Source organism: Schistocerca americana, chromosome 2 (assembly GCF_021461395.2).
Source record: "Schistocerca americana isolate TAMUIC-IGC-003095 chromosome 2, iqSchAmer2.1, whole genome shotgun sequence".
Lineage (NCBI taxonomy): Eukaryota > Metazoa > Arthropoda > Insecta > Orthoptera > Acrididae > Schistocerca > Schistocerca americana.
This window is the reverse complement of record NC_060120.1, coordinates 701,404,154-701,426,164: the sequence shown is the minus strand read 5'-3', so window position 1 is coordinate 701,426,164 and position 22,011 is coordinate 701,404,154. Positions and strand designations below refer to the sequence as shown.

Sequence of the window (22,011 nt, the reverse complement as noted above, 5' to 3'; positions counted from 1 at the left end):
GACTGGCCTGAAATTTTTCTCAGCTTTTCAATAACGTCTTTGGTTTCTAGCTGAGTCTTTCAGTTTTCTGATAAATTGTCAGCGTAAAAGTTAGTATACAGTATTTTGCTGTTTAAAAATTATAAATATTTAGAAATAAGTACATGTATATATAAATACCTTAATCTAATTTGCTGTATTGCCGTTACTTTGGTCAATTTATTATTATTTTGTGAGAGATATTCTGGCATATAGTTCAAAATATTTACAAAAAGTATACTGATATGTTCTGATAGGGCTTCTCGAGCTCCATTCATTGACGCTTAGTTTATCAGAATTGTCCAAGGCGTTGGAAAGATATTAATTTTTAAAACTAATTTTATTTGCAAAACTTAGATAACTGATAACTGAAAAACCACTAATCTGATTTAGAGCGCGTTTACACGCATTCACTCGTCTTGTTTTTTCCCTTTCTGTGGACGTGCTTTGTTATTTTCTGGCTGTCTTGGATTGAGTTACTTCTGTCATGGCGGATTGCCCCTCCACACTCCTCTCCAATGGCCGAGCGCCACTGGGTTTTTCCCAGCTACCAAGCGAACCCAACAGTTTAGCTGCTGCACTCGTGCAGCTGTAGTATTTCTTATACTTTATTTAGGGCCTTAAATTGCATGAGAAGCATAAACCGGCTTTTTATTTTCTTCTTTTTTGTTTTCTAGCGAATAAGGAAACGTCTTCACACATGCTCTTTCAGTTCAGTTTCATAAAATATATACAGGAAAATAAAGATGGTTATACATAAAAATAAATGAATATTTGAAACAATGGAAGTACTTAATTGCTATTGACAAATATCCTATATTTTTAAAATAACTAGAAATAAATTTAAAAAATATTTCATTACCTTACGGAAGCACCATTAACTCGAAAGAAATATGAAAACAATTATTTTCTCAAAATGTTATACCATTGACAAATAAATACGGCATCATAAAGGTTTATAGCGTTGACACCTTAATACAACCTAATACTGCAATAAAAATTAATATCACACCAAAGGGATAGAAATATGAAAAACTTCTACTTTCTGTCTCTACAAAACTGCTATCAACTCTCAACCACTTAACCAACAATTAGTACTGCTGCTGATCTTAATGCCTCTATGAGTAATATCGGTAGACTTTTCTTGTTCATTCACTGGCGTTGATCTAAACTACAGAATGTTTCCAGAATGAGAAGGTAGGAGACGAGGTACTGGCAGAAGTAAAGTTGTGAGGACGGGGCGTGAGCCGTGCTTGGGTAGCTCAGTTGGTAGAGCACTTTCCCGCGAAAGGCAAAGGTCCCGAGTTCGAGTCTCAGTCCGGCACACAGTTTTAATCTGCCAGGAAGTTTCTACAGAATGTTGTTTCCACAAAAGGATGCGCCCTCAAACTGTCGCTGCCACCATCTACTGTCGGCTGGATTCCTTGGGCGTACGGCAGTACCTCAGCTGCGTTTCCACTGTGACACTTGATTCCGCTATTCACTGTAACTTCTTATAACCCGTGTTTGTGTAATCACTTGCAGCAAGCGGTAGACACTCTTGAAAACTGTGCATTTCCATTCAGTTGTCACAGACTTCAGGTACCTTCTCTCAATGTGTACAGAAACTCGTCTTTACGGAATGGTGGCCTGTTGATGTGCGGATGGGCTTTTGAAATCCTCCTAGGTCCTTCTGGATACAGCAGCTGCTGTACCATTACAGATGCGCACGGACGACTCGATCCTCAGCGCTGCTTTTGGATCCAAGGTCCTTGATACCTGACTACAGGTACTCGCTACGTCCTCGTAGAGCACACAGACCCGGAATATGTGCACTTTGGTGCCCACACTTTCTCAGTCACAACTATAATTTACATTGAAAGGCAGCAGCCCACTCACCTTTCACGTGATTTCTCATCAAATTCTGCAAAGGGTCTTTTCTCTGTCCATGTTTTCTATTTTATTGAGTTCGATATTGAGCATGCCATTACGTTTAACCACCTTTCTTAAGCAAGAATGATTGCTAGATTGTATGAATGGGTGTAACTGCAAGCTCACGCCCTCTAGTAAATTCAGGTGGACTTTCTTGGTCATCGACCTGAAATTCCATTGATTACAGTAGAATTGTCTTCATTGATGGGTCATACTTCAAATTGACCTCCAGTGACCAGCGAAGAGGTGTTTGGAGACGCACGATACAGTGATGGGGTACCAATCAAACTGTTGCCCGGCAAACGGCCCGACAACCAGGAGTGATGCTATGGGGTGTCATTTCATTTCATAGCAGGACCTCTGCGATTGTCATCCGCGGCCCCGTCCCAGAACAGCGGTACTTCGACGATATTCCACGGCCCGTTTTGTTGTCCTTTGAGGCAAGCCACCCTGGGCTTACATTTCAGCAAGGTAGTGCCCGCTCGCACACGGCGAGAGTTTCCAATGCTTGTCTTCGTGTTTGCGAAACCCTACCCTGGCCGACATGGTCGCAGATCTCTCCCTAATTGAGAACTCATGGTGCATTATAGACACGGCCCCTCAACCATCACGGGATTTTGACGATCTAACGCGCCAGCTCGAGAAAATTTGGCACGATATCTACCAGGAGGACATGCAACAACTCTGTAAATCAATGGCAAGCCGAATAGCAGCTTGCATAAGGGCTATAAGTGTACAACGCGTTATTGAATATCTCAGTTTCTGAAGCTGTTTCTCTTGAATAAATCATCCCGTTTTTCAAAAATTAAATCATTCTCTTTGTCTGTACATGTACATCACATCTACCGATTTCCGTCCCATTCGGATATTTCCTTTGTGGTTCGTCTTTTTTCTCTTAATAAATTATTAATATCACATTATTCACATAAATCTTAACCATATACTGAATAAATGTGTGTTTAATACACTGAAATAGTCAATACGTTACCTATGAGCCACGTTCCTATGTCGTTTACGTGAACCACGACCAAGGAAGCGTTTCAGCAGCATTAGATCGGATGGTGTTCCCTCTTGGAGTTCCAACTAAAGCACTATTTTTCCCAACTGTGTTGTAGTCTCTGTGCGTCTAATAACGTCTTGCGATTGAGCGCCAATTTCGTCATCATCACCCCTACTGTCTTTGTCTACAAACGAATAAACGGCGACAATTTCGGAGACACCGTTATGGTCATTTGGCAGCTAGTCATTTACGTCTATAACACCAATGTCTGAGAGTCTTCAAATCTTTGCAAAAGTCTCAACATCAAATTCAGCTGCAATGTTTTTCAACTGTTTATCTGTATTCATGGTGTGCAATGATTTTTTTCATGGACACTACCATCTTCTCTCTCTTTGATGTCACTTTATACTCCGAACAAACGTAGGCAATACAGTTCTGTCCAGTACAACTGACAGTTTGTCCGAATCTGTTCGTGACGATTAGTTGCACTTAATTTTAATAATTCCCGTCGTAGATTGTTACCGCCATTGCGTATAGATTAATGAGGGCCGCATAAACGAGGTTCCGCTGTATCCTTCCTACTTCTGTTTGATTGCCTCTGTTTAACCAATACTGGGCTCTTTTGTTTTTGATTTCCAAATGCAACAGGCATAGGCTCACAATTACCAGTAATACATCATTCAGGGGCAAACAGTAGGCCCCCATTTATTTCTCGCTGCACTCTTGCGACTAATGAAGCTAGCTTCACAGGCCCACAGATCGCAGCTTGGGAATCCATTAGTCGGAATAGTGCTACAGGGTATACTACTGAGATTAGTGGGAGCTTACCGTAATTCGAGATCAGGAGTACAGGACGCCTGGAATGGTTAAAGAAAGGCAATTACAGTTCAAAAACAACCCTCTCCTAAAACTGCCAGGCTAGAGCGTCCGCGATTTAAATGCAATATTACTATAATCGTCCGCAAGTAAGAAGGCTGCTGCTGATGCGCTCTGCACAGTTAGAGGCGAAGAATACTTTGCTCCGCTACCAGTGTGCTCTCTGTCCCTGACCCACTCCGCACGGCCCATCTTTTGCCTACCCTGCTAACTGTCAGCGTTGGGGTAACAGCCACATTGAGGCTCTTTATCTGCTTCTCACTCTCCGTGCAAGAATTTATGTTGTCGGACAACTGTCGCTGTCGCTTCTTATTGCAACAGTCGATTTGTTTGCTCTAGACTAGCCACCAACACCATAGTAGGTAAGAGCCTCCTCCACACCTAAGCTAAATGTTCTACTCGCACTCTGAAATCCCCACTACAGACACGCTTGGCACCATGGCGCTACTGGCTAGAAAGTCACGTGGTACAACGCCCCTTGTTGCTACGCATCGCCCCACTACCAGTCCTCGTAAGTGCCAGCCACTACAATTCCGTGCAGATTCACGCATGTTCTTATCGTACCCGGTGCTAGAAATATGTTTCCTGCCACACGAAGTAGTTGGTAGCACTTGACAGCAGCGCTGACCCAGTGCCCGTGGCGCGGCAGCTATCTTCCAGAAGGCGGAGGCGCTGTACAACACGGGCGACTTCGAGCACAGCCTGATGTTCTACCACCGCGGACAGCGCCTGCGCCCAGAGCTCGACGCCTTCCGGCTGGGCGTGCAGAAGACGCAGCAGGCCATCCAGAACACCATCGGTGAGCTGCCTTGCTCCCTCTTATAGGTCCTCTTTCGCCTACATCTGCAACCTTCATCTGTATTCTGCACGCCACCGTACCATAGGCTAAGGCGGGAGGAGTGACTCTGGGGTACTCTCTTTATTCCTTGCTTAATTCTCAAGCATATCTAGAAACGATTGTCTATGATTCTACTTAAACTTTTAACGCGGCTGAATGAGGCAAGAAACACTGCGGCTTTAGCAGATACTGCAGAGTGTCGAGAAATCTCTGTCCCCTTACGTCAAAACATTGTCGGAGTCATTTATAAGTTCCTCCAAGGCTCCATAAGATACCGCGTAAAAAATACAAACATACAGACAAATAACACTTATCAGTAGATACAGCATCTCTCCGAGTTTCTATTCGTAATGCGCTCCGTAGTGTAGTTGCACTAGGGGGCGGGTCTTTCAGAATACGCTATATGATCAAACGTATCCGGTCACTTAGCAATGAAGGTTAATGTGGAATGTGTCCACGTTTCGTCTTCTTGGCGGCTTGAACTCTGCTGGGGTCAGTTTCATTGCGGTATCTGAATGTCTGCCGAAGAACAGCAGCCCATTTCTCCTACAGATTCGAACCCAGAGCAGGTAGTGGCAATGCATGTTGGGATCTGGAGCGAAGTCGACATTCTGACTCATCCCAAAGGTGTTCCATTAGGTTTAGGTCGGGACTCTAGGCATACCAGTCCATTTTATGAATGTTATTGTCCACAAACCATTGTCGTCCACAAACCATTGCCTCACAGATGCAGGCAGAGTACATTGTCACGCTGATACAAACAAGCATCGCCTCCAAATTGTCCCTCTATTGCACACAGTACACAACTGTGTGAAATGTATTCATATTCTTCCACATTGAGCGTTTTCTTAAATCCAATAAGGGAGCCACACACTAACCACGAAAAACGTCAGCTCCTCTATACTTCCCTGTTGACACCACACATGATCGCAAGTAACATTCTCTAGACATTCTCTAAACTCAAACTTTTCCATTGGATTGCCACAGAGTATAACGTGATTCGTCAGTGCAAATCATGCGTTTCCAGTCATTCATTGTCCAGTGGCGTTCCTCTTTACCCCGACTAAAGTGTCGCTTACCACAGAAGAAATGTGTGTCTCATGAACAAGTGCTCGACCATTGTACCCCATTCTCTTTAAATCCCTACGAACACAACTGTGCTAGCTGGTCTGATGGTAGCATTTTTGAATTAACGAGTTATTCATTCCACTGATGTCAAGCTATTTTTTACAGCCGTCCGTCGCAATGCTCGGCGATCCTTGCCTGTCAGTGCGTGAGGCCTGTCTAGTCTTGCTTCGGCTGTGGTTGTTCTTTCTCCTTCCCACTTCACAATTACATCAGCCTCAGAACGATTGAAATGTCCCTGACACTTTCTTAGTCAGGTGACGTCTAGTGACAAGTCCAAGTACAAAATCACTAAGCTCTCCTCACCAACCTGCCGGCCGCGGTGGTCTCGCGGTTCTAGGCGCTCAGTCCGGAGCCGCGCGACTGCTACGGTCGCAGGTTCGAATCCTGCCTCGGGCATGGATGTGTGTGATGTCCTTAGGTTAGTTAGGTTTAAGTAGTTCTAAGTTCTAGCGGACTGATGACCACAGATGTTAAGTCCCATAGCGCTCAGAGACATTTTGAACCTCACCAACCCATTCTGCTGTTATAACGCTACACTTCCCGCGACCTGTTACACTAGCGAGTCTGCCTCTTGTGACATCTAGTGTCAGTTCTGTATTCGATAGGGCTGTCGAGATATTTTTGATCATTGAGTCTCTGTAGACAAATCATCATTTCTGTGTTGTAGCACCGAAATAGCTCGCACCGACGGATAGGTAACCCAATAAACAGATTTGCAAAGTGACCATCCATCGCCCCTTCCCAGGCAATTAATGTCATGACTGTAATGAATTTCATTCATGTATTAATGTTCGTTACATCACAAACGGTGCCTATGCTGAGCACCTGTAGTGCGAGTTAAAGGCTTGGAGAGATACTCCATTTCTTTTCTGTATATCTTTTAGTTGTAACACTGTCAACTTCTGAGATTCCAGAGGTACTTATGAATAACCCTGTATTGAATACTGGAGTACTTTCATACAGAAACTTATATCAGGCTGATATGTAAGCGCACAACGATGCTTTACAGAGAGATCAATGCGATTCCATGCCCTCCTTGAGACCTTTTGGGGTATCTCAGAAGTTACGCTTTGAAAGGCTTCCTCAACACTTCTGCGCAGTACTTGATAATCTTGAACCACCATTGAGCCGCATGGGACTTGATTATTTCCCATAGCGAGTTGTCTGAGATGGTGCGGTCCGGATTTTCCGGTAGCAATTTCAAAGGGTTTTAAGACATTGCTTATGCACGCCCAGTCCACTGGCCTCATAACTGTGCATCAAGACGCACATGCGTCTTACTATTAAAATGCGCAATCCATAATCCGCTTGTCTTAGACCTAAGATGTTAACCTCATGTCCAAATAAGAATTCCCATTCACATATCATTAAAAAAACATGATCGTAACAGAAATCAAGATGACATCCCAACCGATATCAAACATGTGGTGAGTGTCTTTCCAACTCTTGCACGAAATAAGAACTTCCTCAGCTCGATACTCCATGCCATTCTAAAATAATTCACCGACAAACTTTGGTCTCAATCCTTTGATTGCGAAATATTTTTCTAAAGTGGTCGTAAACAGTTGAAAACGATACTTGAAGTACGGCTGCTCTCTTGCGAATGGATTTCGTTGGAGGCCGCTCACTGAGCAACGGCACCACAGGTTTCCAGCCGCGTTTTCTTACGTTAACAACGTAGCGTGTTTCTGACACTGCCTGAAACAAAAGCACGTTCTCCCAGTCAAGCTGGTTTGCTTTACCATTTGGGATCTTACCATGCGATATCCAAGCACACTCATTATCTCTGTCAATCTTGGCACTGTGTGTGGACATTTGCGCATCCCACACACGCCACACTCCTCATTAGTGTAACTGTGTCCGCTCATATCTGCCATTGCTTCACGATCAAAACAAGGCAATAATCAGAACAGTTATTTTCGTCAGCTTCAAAGTAGGGATACCAATAAAACAGCCATTTATTTCCTCAACTGCACGAAGTCAAGATACATACTGGCACTTCTCACCGCCCTCTGCATCCACTCACGGAAATGTAAGATGATGCACCAGTCCCACTTCTACTGAACATCGTGCTGACGTTAAAGTACCATTCTATTCGAAACGGAAGTTCGTCACCAATGTCAATATGAGATGAATACACTGGCACGAATACACTCTTGTATTGCTTGTGGCATGAAAATAAAACAGTCTCTGAACGTCAACTCGAGTAATTTCTTGCCGTACCTGAATCACATGTGAGACAGTTCACGAACATAGTTGGCTGGAAGTGGATATGAAGTTATACATCTTCCTCTCGAATCCAAGAAATACTCTATAGGTGGAAAACTTCGGAACCTGGCAAGTCAGTCAAGGATGCGTGGATTCCTCAAGACGTCTGTGTTGAGAACTGCATTATGGGGTCTTGCATTATCGTGGTGGAATGTGGCATATCTTACGCTCGACAAGGAGGATAGAACAACGTGGCTTATCATTATTGCTATTATTGACAGCCTCCCTTCAACAGTTACCAAATCGGTCCTGCTGTCAGGTCTCACAGCTCCCCACAGCATGATTGCTGGAGCTGGGAGGATGTGGCTCTCGAGAATTGCTGCTTCCTGTGATCTCTCACCAGATCGTTCACGGGCGCGTTAACGTGAATCTCGCTGCCTCAAGCAGTAATTTGACTTATCGCTGGACGTCTCACAGAATGCTACTCAGTGTCCCAATCGACTCTGGCACTTTATCATAAAAATCTGCGTCGGCTGATGTATGGTATCGGCTGTAAACGACTCACTGCATCTCGACATCTGGACCCAGCTTCCAGTAATCTGTTCCCAAAGATTCGTGGCGACATTCTGAACATAAAATCTGGGCGGATTTCAGCTGTTGTCATTCATTCAGAACCAGTCGAACAATCCTACGATATTGCCGTGGTGTAATCCTTCTGGAAGTACCGCGCCTACTGTTCTAGCTGCACCTTTGTACCCATCCCATCTAGTCGTCACTCGTTCTGCAGTCGGTGGACTGCAGTCGTTTGTCCGTGCGACCTGGCGGTATGATGCCCCTATGTCCCTCATGCCAGTGATTCGACCATTCTAACACCTGAAACAAGGCAATAAGCTGCACGTGCCTGTTCTCCAGTCATGTAGCGCTGCGATCCCCAGCTGAAACGTTCCAGTAATGTTGGACAAACCCGGCATCCAATATCCACTCACACCATTCTTCATCTACATCTACATCTACATCTATACTCCGCGAGCCACCTTACGGTGTGTGGCGGAGGGTACTTATTGTACCACTATCTGATCCCCCCTTCCCTGTTCCATTCACGAATTGTGCGTGGGAAGAACGACTGCTTGTAAGTCTCCGTATTTGCTCTAATTTCTCGGATCTTTTCGTTGTGATCATTACGCGAGATATATGTGGGCGGTAGTAATATGTTGCCCATCTCTTCCCGGAATGTGCTCTCTCGTAATTTCGATAATAAACCTCTCCGTATTGCGTAACGCCTTTCTTGAAGTGTCCGCCACTGGAGCTTGTTCAGCATCTCCGTAACGCTCTCGCGCTGACTAAATGTCCCCATGACAAATCGCGCTGCTTTTCGCTGGATCATGTCTATCTCTTCTATTAATCCAACCTGGTAAGGGTCCCATACTGATGAGCAATACTCAAGAATCGGACGAACAAGCGTTTTGTAAGCTACTTCTTTCGTCGATGAGTCACATTTTCTTAGAATTCTTCCTATGAATCTCAACCTGGCGCCTGCTTTTCCCACTATTTGTTTTATGTGATCATTCCACTTCAGATCGCTCCGGATAGTAACTCCTAAGTATTTTACGGTCGTTACCGCTTCCAATGATTTACCACCTATGGCATAATCGTACTGGAATGGATTTCTGCCCCTATGTATGCGCATTATATTACATTTATCTACGTTTAGGGAAAGCTGCCAGCTGTCGCACCATGCATTAATCCTCTGCAGGTCCTCCTGGAGTACGTACGAGTCTTCTGATGTTGCTACTTTCTTGTAGACAACCGTGTCATCTGCAAATAGCCTCACGGAGCTACCGATGTTGCCAACTAAGTCATTTATGTATATTGTAAACAATAAAGGTCCTATCACGCTTCCCTGCGGTACTCCCGAAATTACCTCTACATCTGCAGATTTTGAACCGTTAAGAATGCAGAAACGGTTTTTTTTTCTGTATTGGAAACAAGCTCGCGTAACGACTAAATCGCAATCGACATATCCTACAGACATGTAAATAGTGGAGCATCAATTTGATAGCGTCCGATCTGTGTGTTCACGGTTCAGCACGTCCCATTTCAGCCAGTGTAACCTGGGTGTGTTACTTTTTCAGGACGTTCACGATAAATTATACCGGTCGACGGCGCTTTCGCTACTGTTTTACAGTCGTAGCGTAAGCGAACCTTTACAGAACTCTGCCGAAATAGGGTGCCTTGTGTTGTCTCTGTCACTTCGTCGTACAGCCGTTAACGCTGTTCCAGCAGCCAACACAAATTAATCATGACCATAATTATCATCCCCCCCCCCCTGCATCACACCGTAGTTTACTATTTTTCTTTGCACAAACAAGACCCGTCAATTCTTACTGAGACTACACTCAGTTTTACACAGTCAAGCGATTGTAGCGGACTCTGAAGAACGTGGCCATGGCATACAGTGTGCGTATTCAGTTATCTCAGCCGGCCGGTGTGGCCGTGCGGTTAAAGGCGCTTCAGTCTGGAACCGCGTGACCGCTACGGTCGCAGGTTCGAATCCTGCCTCGGGCATGGATGTGTGTGATGTCCTTAGGTTAGTTAGGTTTAATTAGTTCTAAGTTCTAGGCGACTGATGACCTCAGAAGTTAAGTCGCATAGTGCTCAGAGCCATTTGAACCATTTGAACCGTCAGTTATCTCATCTATGGATCCAAAATCATCTACCAGAAAGATGAAATGCGGTTTTCCCCTCTGGAATAGAGCAAAACTGTATATGAATTCAAGGTTGAAAAGATGTCCTCTCCAGGAGTTGTAACCTAAATAAACTGCATGGGGTGCAACACTGCGCAACACACAGTCGTAGCCGGCCGCGGTGGCCGAGCGGTTCTAGGCGCTTCAGTCCGGAACCGCGCGACTGCTACGGACGCAGGTTCGAATCCTGCCTCGGGCTTGGATGTGTGTGATGTCCTTAGGTTAGTTAGGTTTAAGTAGTTCTCAGTTCTAGGGGACTGATGACTTCAGGTGTTAAGTCTGATAGTGCTCAGAGCCATTTGAACCATACAGTCGTAGATTCATGAACTGTGCAGTACAGTTGGCATGGTTGCACAATAACGTCTCAAACTGAGGAGGCAGGGGCCATCTTGGTTTAGTCCTAGGCTGTTAAGAGTTGTTTAACCAGTCAGTCATCTCATAGAACGATGTCTGCGAGTTACACTTTACGCTAACTACAACAAAAATTAGCTTAAAAATCACATTTTTCAACTTGTGTTATGCCAGTCAAAATTAAAAAAAGGAAGCTGTGAAAATAATCCAATAAATCCATAACATTATAAAATGTTAACTTTTGTAAGATAAAGAAAGTGTTACAGATGGCATCAAAGTTGAATAAGCTTCCTAAGTTTTCAAAAATGATTCAAATGGCTCTCAGCACTATGCGACGCCACTGCTGAGGTCATAAGTCCCCTAGAACTTAGAACTACTTAAACCTAACTAACCTAAGGACAACACACACATCCATGCCCGAGGCAGGATTCGAACCTGCGACCGTAGCGGTCGCGCGGTTCCAGACTGTAGCGCCAGAACCGCTCGGCCACCTGCGGCCGGCTCCTAAGTTTTATTTCCTGTTTCTGCACTCTGAGTAGTGATTAATCAGTAGTATTTTTGGGACTGATCGTTGTTTGTATCCAACAGGATTTCCTCAATCAACCTCGTTTTTTTCTGTTTTAGCTTTTTTCATAATCAGTATCAAACTAACATTATTAGATCTGTTCGTATAGCATAAATCATTGTGCGCCAGCATCCGAGACACAGGGGTGAACCAGAGCCGGATCTAATCCGCGTATAGGATTAACAACCCTGGGCTGCACATTTACTTGTCGTAAGTCGCCAGGGTACTGCACGAAAGTGAGAGACGTTAATGTGCCCCATATTTTCACCTTCTGTCTGTTAACAACATCGTTCACGAAAGTTGCTTTATTACTACAAATAAATTACTCGCCAAAATCATCCTCCCATACGCTGTTCCATGCGAGTAGAGGGCTGAAACCGATTCTGTCCTCGAGTTCCAAAGCTTGTAGCAACTCCAGTCAGTAGCGGTTCTGTTTCAATCTTGTCTGTAAGATCTTCCGAACGTCGTTTGTACAGTGACCAGCTCGCTTTTTGCTCTGTTTGGAGACTACTGCAAACTGTCACCAAATGGAGTTGGCACTTTGGTGCGTCCATGTGAAACCTGTTTCTGAAGTGTCGTTGTATTAGTGTAACAGATTGGCATGAATGAATTTCATGCAGAGCATACGCTTTCTTAGCACCTTTCCCACATATTTACTAACTGCTGCACTCTGGTAGAAGAAGCCGCAAACTTCTGCAACAAAAGATGTGGCTGTTAAATTTCAAAATACTATGACGAAAAGCACAGCTATAGTACATAATTGAAAAAATCTGTAGTAACTGTGTATTACGTCACGCGCTTTAATACAGTGGTTGTCAGTTGCATATACTCGTATGAACATAATCACGCATACACTGACTGAAATGGAAAGTGTTGCACCGTAAACACCAAACTGATACGACTGTTTTTTTTATGCCTTTGGGGATACGTTCATTAAAATTTCATCCTTAGGTGGACTTATTTTCAGTACAGAAAAGTCAGTCCTACAGATGAAGAATAACATAAGTACATGATGGCTATTGGGTCTGACTAACGTTACTGGAACTTTTCTGGTGGAGCTGACACCACGTCATGCAGTGGTTAAACACTGGACTCGCATTCGGGAGGACGACGGTTCAAACCCGCGTCCGGTCATCCTGATTTAGGTTTTCCGTGATTTCCCTAAATCGCTCCGGGCAAATGCCGGGATGGTTCCTTTCAAAGGGCACGGCCGACTTCCTTCCCCGTCCTTCCCTAATCCGATGAGACCGATGACCTCGCTGTCTGTTCTCCTTCCCCAAAACAACCCAACCCAACCATGTCATGCACAGAGGACGAGCACGTGCAGTTTACGGACTTTGAGAGAAGTGGAACTGTAGTGGGCGGCGAACGCGCCATGTACGGTACGCAAGCCTACATAGGACCACGATTTGCAGCTTTGGCATCAGCTTTCAGCGGGACTCAGCAGCAGAAACGTTTTCCTCAAGATCGTGGATAGATGGATTGCCGAAAGATCGAATCATGCCGATTTTAGGATGCGGCAGCAAACCCGAGGAACCTATCAAGTATTATTACGTCGGGAAAGCCTACGAAGTCACATGGTAAACCCTGTTGTCAAACCTATAAAGTGGAGGGTACCAAACAGGATTTTCCAATAGGATAATGCAAGACCGCACACTGTAGTTCACACCACAGATGCCTTGAGGAATGTACCGTTCATCGATTGACCTGCCCAGGCTCCTGATCAGTCAGCCAAACGTATACTAGGATACCAGCCTCCACAGAGCACTATTCAAGAACTGAAACAGCATATGTTTGAAGTACTTTATGGCAAGAAATTCCTGAAGATGATATTCGGAGACTGTTTGCCACAATGAACACAGGGCTGTCTGTATTCGTGCTTGTCGGGGTTACACCTGTTTTTAAGTTGATGATCGATGTCAGTTTCAAAAGGAGTGAACATGTCATTTAATACGCGGTATGTGGAGAGCAGTTCCACAAACTCTGATAAGAATCGGACTGGCGCTTCGCGGTGTAGCATCTCCCTTTCCCGTCAGTGTACTTTGTGTTGGTGACGTACAGGACAGGCGCTGACTGGCCCCGAAGCGAGACGGGCTCTGCGCTGCCAGTCGGCCCGGCGTCCGTCCGAGGAGGAGGCGAGCAGCGGGGGCGGCGGAGGCGGCAGCGGCGCCACCAGCACGGGGCCCGCCTCCAGGTCCGGCTCTGGGGCCAGCGGCGGGGGCGGCAGCCGGTCTAGGGAGCGCGCCAGGTCCCCCAGCGGCCGCCGCCTGCTGGGCGAGCTCTGCGTCGACAAGGAGTACCTGGAGCAGCTGCTGCAGAACCCCGGTCTGTGCGCCTCGGCCACACGCCGTCCGACACTTGTTTCAGTACAGTACAGCCGTATGGCGTTGTCCGTGTCTGCAGGGGGAATATTTATGGGGTGTACATTCAGAATTTTTGTCGCCGAAATACACCGACTGCTGGCTGGTGGAAGGTCTGTCCGTAAGCTCTCTGCAGATTTTAAATGCCATAACATCACTAATATCTACCGACCGTTTTGTACACACGTTTCGTAGGAGTCTTAACAATTTGCATTCGATAGCTGGAATGTACCTGGCTTAACCCTGTTGTTACCTTTGGATCAATACGAGCCGGAAAGGAGTTTGTTCTTCCATAAAGTTTTTATATTTAAATACTAGCGCCAGACAGTGAATGACTTCGTATTACTGTACATTCTACGGAGAGGTTCACGATTCATGTTACACACTCCTAGAGATTGTAGAAGGGACTTAGTAGATCAAGTTTTACGTACAATCCTATGTCCGAATCGTCATCCAACGGCGCTACAGAGCGTCAAAGTTTAGGCGCCAGCGCCTGTAAATGTATGTACATACAGGATGATTCAGTAATGATGTTAGAACCTTTCTTGCATGATGGAGAAGGGGAAACGTTTCAATCTGAGGTACGTTTCACTGTACCGGGCCGGCCGGAGTGGCCGAGCGGTTCTAGGCGCTACAGTCTGGAACCGCGCCACCGCTACGGTCGCAGATTCGAATTCTGCCTCGGGCATGGATGTGTGTGATTTCCTTAGTTAGGTTTAAGTAGTTCTAAGTTCTAGGGAACTGATGACCTTAGAAGTTAAGTCCCATAGTGCTCAGAGCCATTTGAACCATTTCTTTCCCCCTGTACCGGAAACGAACGAGTCGAAAGTTATAAGTTAAAACTGTTCTGATACCTCTGACAGTGGAATACATGTAATGGTAGTGTTGTTGCTAAGATTGTAGGGTAGCGAACTTTCAGAGGTGGCAGTACGGACCAGAACAGAAAAAAATGCCCAGTAAACATTGGCTCTAAAATGCATAGCTGAAGATCTATGAGCAGTTGTTCAATAGGGGAGATGTTTTTCACAGTAGCGAAGATGAACAAGTACTCATAGCTCCTCATATACGCATATTAGAGCCCATGTTTACTGCACTTTTTTTCTCGTTTTGGTCCATATAACACCCCTGGAAGTTGCCTAGGCTACAATCTTAGGAACAACACTACCAGTACATGTATCCCACTTTCAGAAGCATCAGAGGGGTTTATCTTGTGACGTTCGACTCGTTTGTTTCCGGTAAAGCTACCCTTACCCCAGATTGATACATTTATCCTTCCCCACCATCCTAGAAAGTATGTAACGTCATTACGGAATCACCCTGTATATACTTACATTTACAGGCGCCGTAGCGATCTTGAATGTCGTTCCGTATATGAGTTCCTAGGTAAAACATGATCTACTAAGTCCCCTCTACAACCTCTAGAAGGGCGTAAATAGAATTCTGAAATACTCTGTATATTGCTTAAAATTCAAATGAAAAAATAGGGCCTGTACGACTCAACTGTTTAAGGATTCACAACATGTGTCAAATGCTGGTGGTAAAATTTTATTTCTGCGTCTTTCAGACATATGCACGTTTTTATAGTTGAAATTTGAAAAGTTAAACAACAAAGCTGCTCGCTCTTTATGTTCAAACTATCAAAGCGTTACCGCTACTAGTAATGTTTCTTCAACTGCTGTTTGTTGCATTCCCGAAGCTATTTTACTCAATAATGCTTCAGTGGCGTTTCTAAATGGTTTCCTTGTACGCCAAAGTGAATCTGTTCCAAAAAACTTCAAATTGTAGTTTTGTCACACTTTGAAGTATTTTTAGCTACGAACTTCTTTTGTTTTTACTTCCCGGTACTATTTTTGTTCATTCTTTGGGAAGATAAAATATTAAGCACTCATAAGCGTTCGCCATGTCGTAGGAATTTTATTATTACCGTAAAATAAACACAGTTACTTTCAAAACAGAATAACAGGGTAAATTATGCAGATTGTCATACACAAGTTTTATCTACAAGTGGGCATTGCTCGAAATGCATATACTTTCAACGGATTAACTTAGAGTACACACCGACGCTACCGAATGCATCCAGTATTTCTCTCATAAATAAGGCCAAAATATTTTGGTTCCCTTACACTGTGTCACGACATTAATCAACACATAAAGCATCTGTTACTTCTATGATAACTGTCATTAGATCTTTCTAGTACTAATTTACGAAACATAACTTTTCCTCTTTTAACGAATTTCAAGTTGCAACAGCAACAGTTCAGCGCAATTGCTGTTACTAATAAATAAATGTGTGAAAACAGGGCAAATATTTGTTCGGTCATAGCGTAAAATTTAAACAACACCGTTATGCCAAATTCGTGTGACTATTTTGGTTTCATGTTGACGACACGTGCAGTACGCTACGCCCTCTCCATAGATATTCCCTCCCTATGATTATTTGCAAGGAGGACTGATGGACAGTTATGCACGATCCCCCTGATAGGTAAGAACTAGCTACGACAGAGTTGCCATTCTTCAGTCAATTTGTTATACAGTGTGGTCAGTGGCAGTCTGAAAAGCTTGTAAGGGTGTTGCAGGGTATGTTGTGCTGAGAAGTAACTGTCAAGAAAAAAATTCGGTACGCTGGGCCGTTTCCGAGTCAATTAGCATTCAAGTTTGGCAATCAGGCTGTTCCGAGCGCAGATTCAAGCGGCTCACCAGACACAATTTGTGTTGATTGTACTCATACGTAGATGATGGCGCACGAGACAGTTCACCCTTCGGCTCGTGTTCGATCCTTACTAACGCCCCATGTCCAGTTTCTGTATCGCTCTCCTGTTCGCTTTTAGGAAAACAAATGAAAGATACGTTTGGCGACACCGTCTCTGCCGGGCCGCAGAATTTGCGCGCGCAACGGCCAGATTTACTAACTTCCCTATTAACTCGGAAACGGCCGAACGTATTGAATTTTTTTGTTAATTATTTCTCAGCAAAACGTACACTGCAACACCCTTAAAAGTTTATCACGCTGTTTCTGACAGCCTGTGTAACATTTCTTCATTAACATAAAATATTTAAAGAAGATAAAAAACAAAAGATGATAGTGATCTGATGTAAGTTCTACACTGCTTGTCAATAAATTTGAATCAAACGATAAATTTACTTTTTGTGCGTGTACAGCGTAATAGGAAAACTAGATGATTAAATTGGTATGTGATTTGTGGTTGTACGGGTTGCAAACTTTTGTACACAGAGCTGCCACCTCTGGCATCAACGACGGTTCCAACCCGCCAAACTGAGCTTGGATAAAAGGTGCAGGTATGTCATTCCATGCTAATTGAACGCAATGCCCGAGTTCATCAGTCGCAGTAGCTGCTGTGAGTTGGCGTGCGCGGGGGTCTTAGAACACCTCTCCGTGTGAATATTGTCTTGCTGTAGACTAGCCCATTTCACGAATCAGTGTACAGTACGTGGCAAGACCATGCGATGTTGCATGGTCGAACGAACAACATGTCTTCTGGGCCGCTAATCGCATAGGGCCACTGAAATCGTGCTGCTGTCATGAGCCAAACCTCAATTGGTCCTGATGTTCGAATATTCGATATCAGTTCTCGGAAACACCAAGCATGTGTTAGAAATGGGTTCCTGAATTGCCCAACTCTACCTGGGAAACCTCAAGGGATAAAACTTTGATCTGTGATGGATGCGTAATACTGCGACTGTGATTAATGAAGATTTTTCAGAATTTACTGCAACCAGTCAACTTTTATGAAGGTTTAATTTTTATTTTTCTGTGGCGGTTTCAGGCTGCCTGACGGCTCATCTTCAGAGGTACATACACGCATTTCCTCATAAAACCCCTTTCATTCGCAGTGCTACCCACAATTCTCTCTCTCTTTGCAGATACTCAGACAAACCCCAACACCATCCTCCCAAACGCCACATAACTTAATATTATGATTAAATGAAGCCATCAACATGCTACATTCTGATATCAAGTTCACAATTAATATATAATGTGTGTTAAGCGAGACTATACCTGTTAATCGTAATTCCAGTACCAAGAAATATATACAAGTAGGAGTATCATCTTGAACTCTAGTTTTAGAGCTTTTATAAATACCTTATATTAATTATGTAATAATGAATACATGTTACCTTTATAATAATGAATGTAATTTAAATCGATAAAATTAATGTCCAACTTTCGAAAATGCGAGAGTTGACCAAAGAAAATATCTGCTACAACACAAAATTTTGAACATTAGCTTTAGTCAGATTCTTTGGTTTGTTTACATCCTGTAAAACACGTGGAGTTGCCTGTGGCACAGTTTGTGTAGACTTGTGTAGTCTACATAGTATAATCTATTTCTTTGAAAGTGACTTACGCACGAAGATAAAATTCATGGATGCTAATACCGGCAGTCTCTCCAAGCGACCTTATGATGTAAGTAATTCCTGATATCCCACCACATTCAGTGCTTACTTGGTACGATTCTTCTGACTTGCCACAGCCACATAACGATTTGATATTGCTACAAAGAATCACTGTAGGAGCTAAGTCACGTGTAAAGTGCTTCAAAAGTACACTTTCTGTGGCCAGCCACAGCTAGTTATCAGTCTTCTTATGGTGAACGTCTACGACACAGCTCATCAGCATGCATTTAGTAGAAAACGCTACATTCTGTAGATTTACTAACCTCCTGTTTCTCAACAACAGAAATTTGTGTAATTTTCAAATTTGTATTAAAGTTATCGTATTGGATCAGTTCCCCAGTTTCGCATAGAATCTCGTATTACTTTTTCTCGTGACATGACGCAGACTCCAAAGCCATTGAGATAACAAATTCTGTCTCCACAATCTCAAATGAAAGTAGCACCATACTAAGGAAATAAGCATAGGGGAGCAGATGCAGGAATTCTGCACCACTGTTCGTAGCAAGGTCGTAGTAAAGTTGGTTTTCCGTTGCCTTCCTCTGGCCTGATACGAGGAGTCAAGTGTTTATCTTTGTCGTGTGCATGACTATGATGTGTGCGCGTGCAGTGCAGTGTAGATTTTATGTTTTTATGGACGAACAGAAGGGAGAAGGTGAAATTCAGGCCCGGCACATAACCTGGAATAGCATCATGGGGCCGCCAACCTTAAGACCTCTTCCGACAGACAGATCACCATCATCGGTACCACAAGCCCTCTCTTCATGAGAAATTGCAGGGAAGTTTGGAATTTAATCCAGGATATTGGCGCAGTCCGCAGCTTGTGGTCTCACGGTAGCGTTCTCGCTTCCCGAGCATGGGGTCCCCGTTCGATTCCCTGCGGGGTCAGGGATTTTCACCTGCCTTGAGATGACTGGGTGTTGTGTGGTCTTCATCACCATCATTCATTCCCCAATGTCAAACCACCTCCACTAGGACCTTGCTTACAAGGGAACCTCCCCATCGCACCCCCCTCAGATTTAGTTATAAGTTGGCACAGTGGATAGGCCTTGAAAAACTGAACACAGATCAATTGAGAAAACAGGAAGAAGTTGTGTGGAACTGTGAAAAAATAAGCAAAATATACAAACTGAGTAGGTCATGTGAAGATATGCAACATCAAGGAGACTTGGACTGCAGGAGTGCCGTGGTCTCGTGGTAACGTGAGCAGATGTGGAACGAAAGGTCCTTGGTTCAAATCTTCCATCGAGTGACAAATTTAATTTTTTATTTTCAGTTTATGTGACAAACTCTTATGTTTTCACCACTTTTTTGGGAGTGATTATCACAACCACAAGAAAACCTAAATCGGGAAAGGTAGAAAAATCTTTTTACCCATTCGCCAAGTGTACAAGTTAGGTGGGTCGACAACATATTCCTGTCATGTGACGCACATGCCGTCACCAGTGTCGTATAGAATATATCAGATGTGTTTTCCTGTGGAGGAATCGGTTGACCTATGACCTTGCGATCAAATGTTTTCGGTTCCCATTGGAGAGGCACGTCCGTTCGTCTACTAATCGCACGGTTTTGCGATGCGGTGGCAAAACACAGACACTAAACTTATTACAGTGAACAGAGACGTCAATGAACGAACGGACAGATAATAACTATGCAAAAATAAAGAAAGTAAAATTTTCACTCGAGGGAAGACTTGAACCACGGACCTCTCGTCCTACACCTGCTCACGCTACCACGGAACCACGGCGCTCTTGACCTCACATGATCCATGATGTTGCCTATGTGACCCGTGGACTACTCAGTTTGTATGTTTTGCTTATTTTTTCACAGTTCCACACAACTTCTTCCTGTTTTCTCAATTGATCTGTGTTCAGTTTATCAAGGCCTATCCACTGTGCCAACTTATAACTAAATCTGAGGGGGGTGCGATGGGGAGGTTCCCTTGTTAGTACGGCGGTGCGGGTCTCCCTCATCGTTCCCTACGCTCTGTCAAGAAGAAATGACATGATGAACATAATATTGGTTCAAAGTCTGGTGATCAGGAACTTAACGCCACCGCCTCTTCTCTCCTAGCCGGCCAAACACTGGCAGTGAAAAGTTTCCACCACCAGGATTTGAACCGGCTTATCTCCGAGTCGAGAGCCACCGCACAGGCGGCGTTAGCGACTTGGGCTGCGGAGGCGCGTCTCTCCACATTTTGCGCTTTTAAAATCAAACACAATAATTTTGATACACAAAGGCTTTCACACGACAGATGTTTCGAACGTACAGACGGAGTCGGTCCTTATTTTTCCTATTACGAAAGTTTCAACGAATTAACGTAAGCTTTTATTTTGCAGATATAAACAGTCTGCAGCCGAACGGTGCCAGCATCATAGCTGCTGAAGCTGAGGAGGCGGTCTCGTTTCTAAAAACGCGGCAGGAGTTCTGGCGACAACAGTACCCAATCAGCATTAACGCATCGAAACTGAAAACACACAGAAACTAGCCTATGTTTTCAACAATCTTAACGTATCTCTCCAGTGCAAAAGAAACAAAATTATTGGATTACTAAATGAATTAACAAATAAGTCAAATTTGTCATACAATTTTCATCAATAAATTTAATATCCATGTTGAATATACCTGGCACTATCAACTTTCATGACTGCATGTTTATCACCTCGCTACCTGAAAAACATGGTTCCCTTTCTGTGTAATTGTCACCACTATGCAAGTGTTTACGAAGACGATAAAGGTTTGTTGAATGCAACTACCAATAAAAGATATAAAACAAATATTGTCGATGTACAGCGCATACAGAAAAACTCTGAGTGATTAATGAAACATCTCCTATTTTCTTACCAGATCATGTAACTTTTTACTTGTAGAAACTAACTAAACAAAAGTATAATGTCTGTTGTTACTATTGTTATTGTTGTTGTAGGAAAAAAGAGTTCCAACTTTCATGTAAACTACTGCTTACTTTCATAGTTACAAACTCTAACAATGACAGAAACAAAATAATAGTCAATTGACTGTAAGGAGCGGATAAAAAGTTTCGTTCGAAGGCCGTTCAGTGTGGAATCGGTATGCATCGGTGTGTCACTCATGCAAAATAACCGCGATCGTTGAGACAATAGTGATCATCCCACCGATCCAGCGTGCTGTCATTCTTTTCTTCACTACAGGAGGACAAACACCGGTTGATATTCATCAGAAAATGAAGAATGTATATGGAGCAGTATGTCTGTCGCATACCACAGTTGTGGATTGGGGTGCTGCTTCACACGACCGTATATCGCAAATGTCGTAACATCTTCATCTGCCTGTGCCTGTAGCACTGGAGTACCCCCATCCTCAAATTTCCTCATGAGTATCAAAATCAAGCAGCTCTTTTTTTTTTTTTTTTTTATTTGCGAGAAACTTCTCCTGTGCAACTGCAGCATTTGTATCTTTATCGAAAATGGTATGTGGTGAAGAGCCTTGTGTCTTTAGAAGACAAGACCGTTCAGAAGACTTTGTTCCCCTTTGCAAAGCATCAATTGGATAGTTATCGAATATAATTGTGATTTCGGATCTGTAGCGCTTTCTCAAATAGGTTTCATGTTTCATTCGGA

General features: G+C 43.8%; 1 protein-coding gene across 1 annotated transcript in view; it reads left to right on the top strand.

Annotated features, from left to right (window-relative positions):
- The window catches only part of LOC124594355 (outer dynein arm-docking complex subunit 4-like), a 60,012-nt gene extending 39,112 nt beyond the window's left edge, over window positions 1-20,900 (top strand). Inside the window, exons 4-6 of the mRNA XM_047132723.1 lie at window positions 4,455-4,604; window positions 13,701-13,964; window positions 20,752-20,900. Of these exons, the coding sequence (XP_046988679.1) occupies window positions 4,455-4,604; window positions 13,701-13,964; window positions 20,752-20,900 (563 nt within the window). The remainder of the gene's footprint in view (window positions 1-4,454; window positions 4,605-13,700; window positions 13,965-20,751) is intronic.
- The last annotated feature ends 1,111 nt before the right edge of the window (window positions 20,901-22,011 follow it).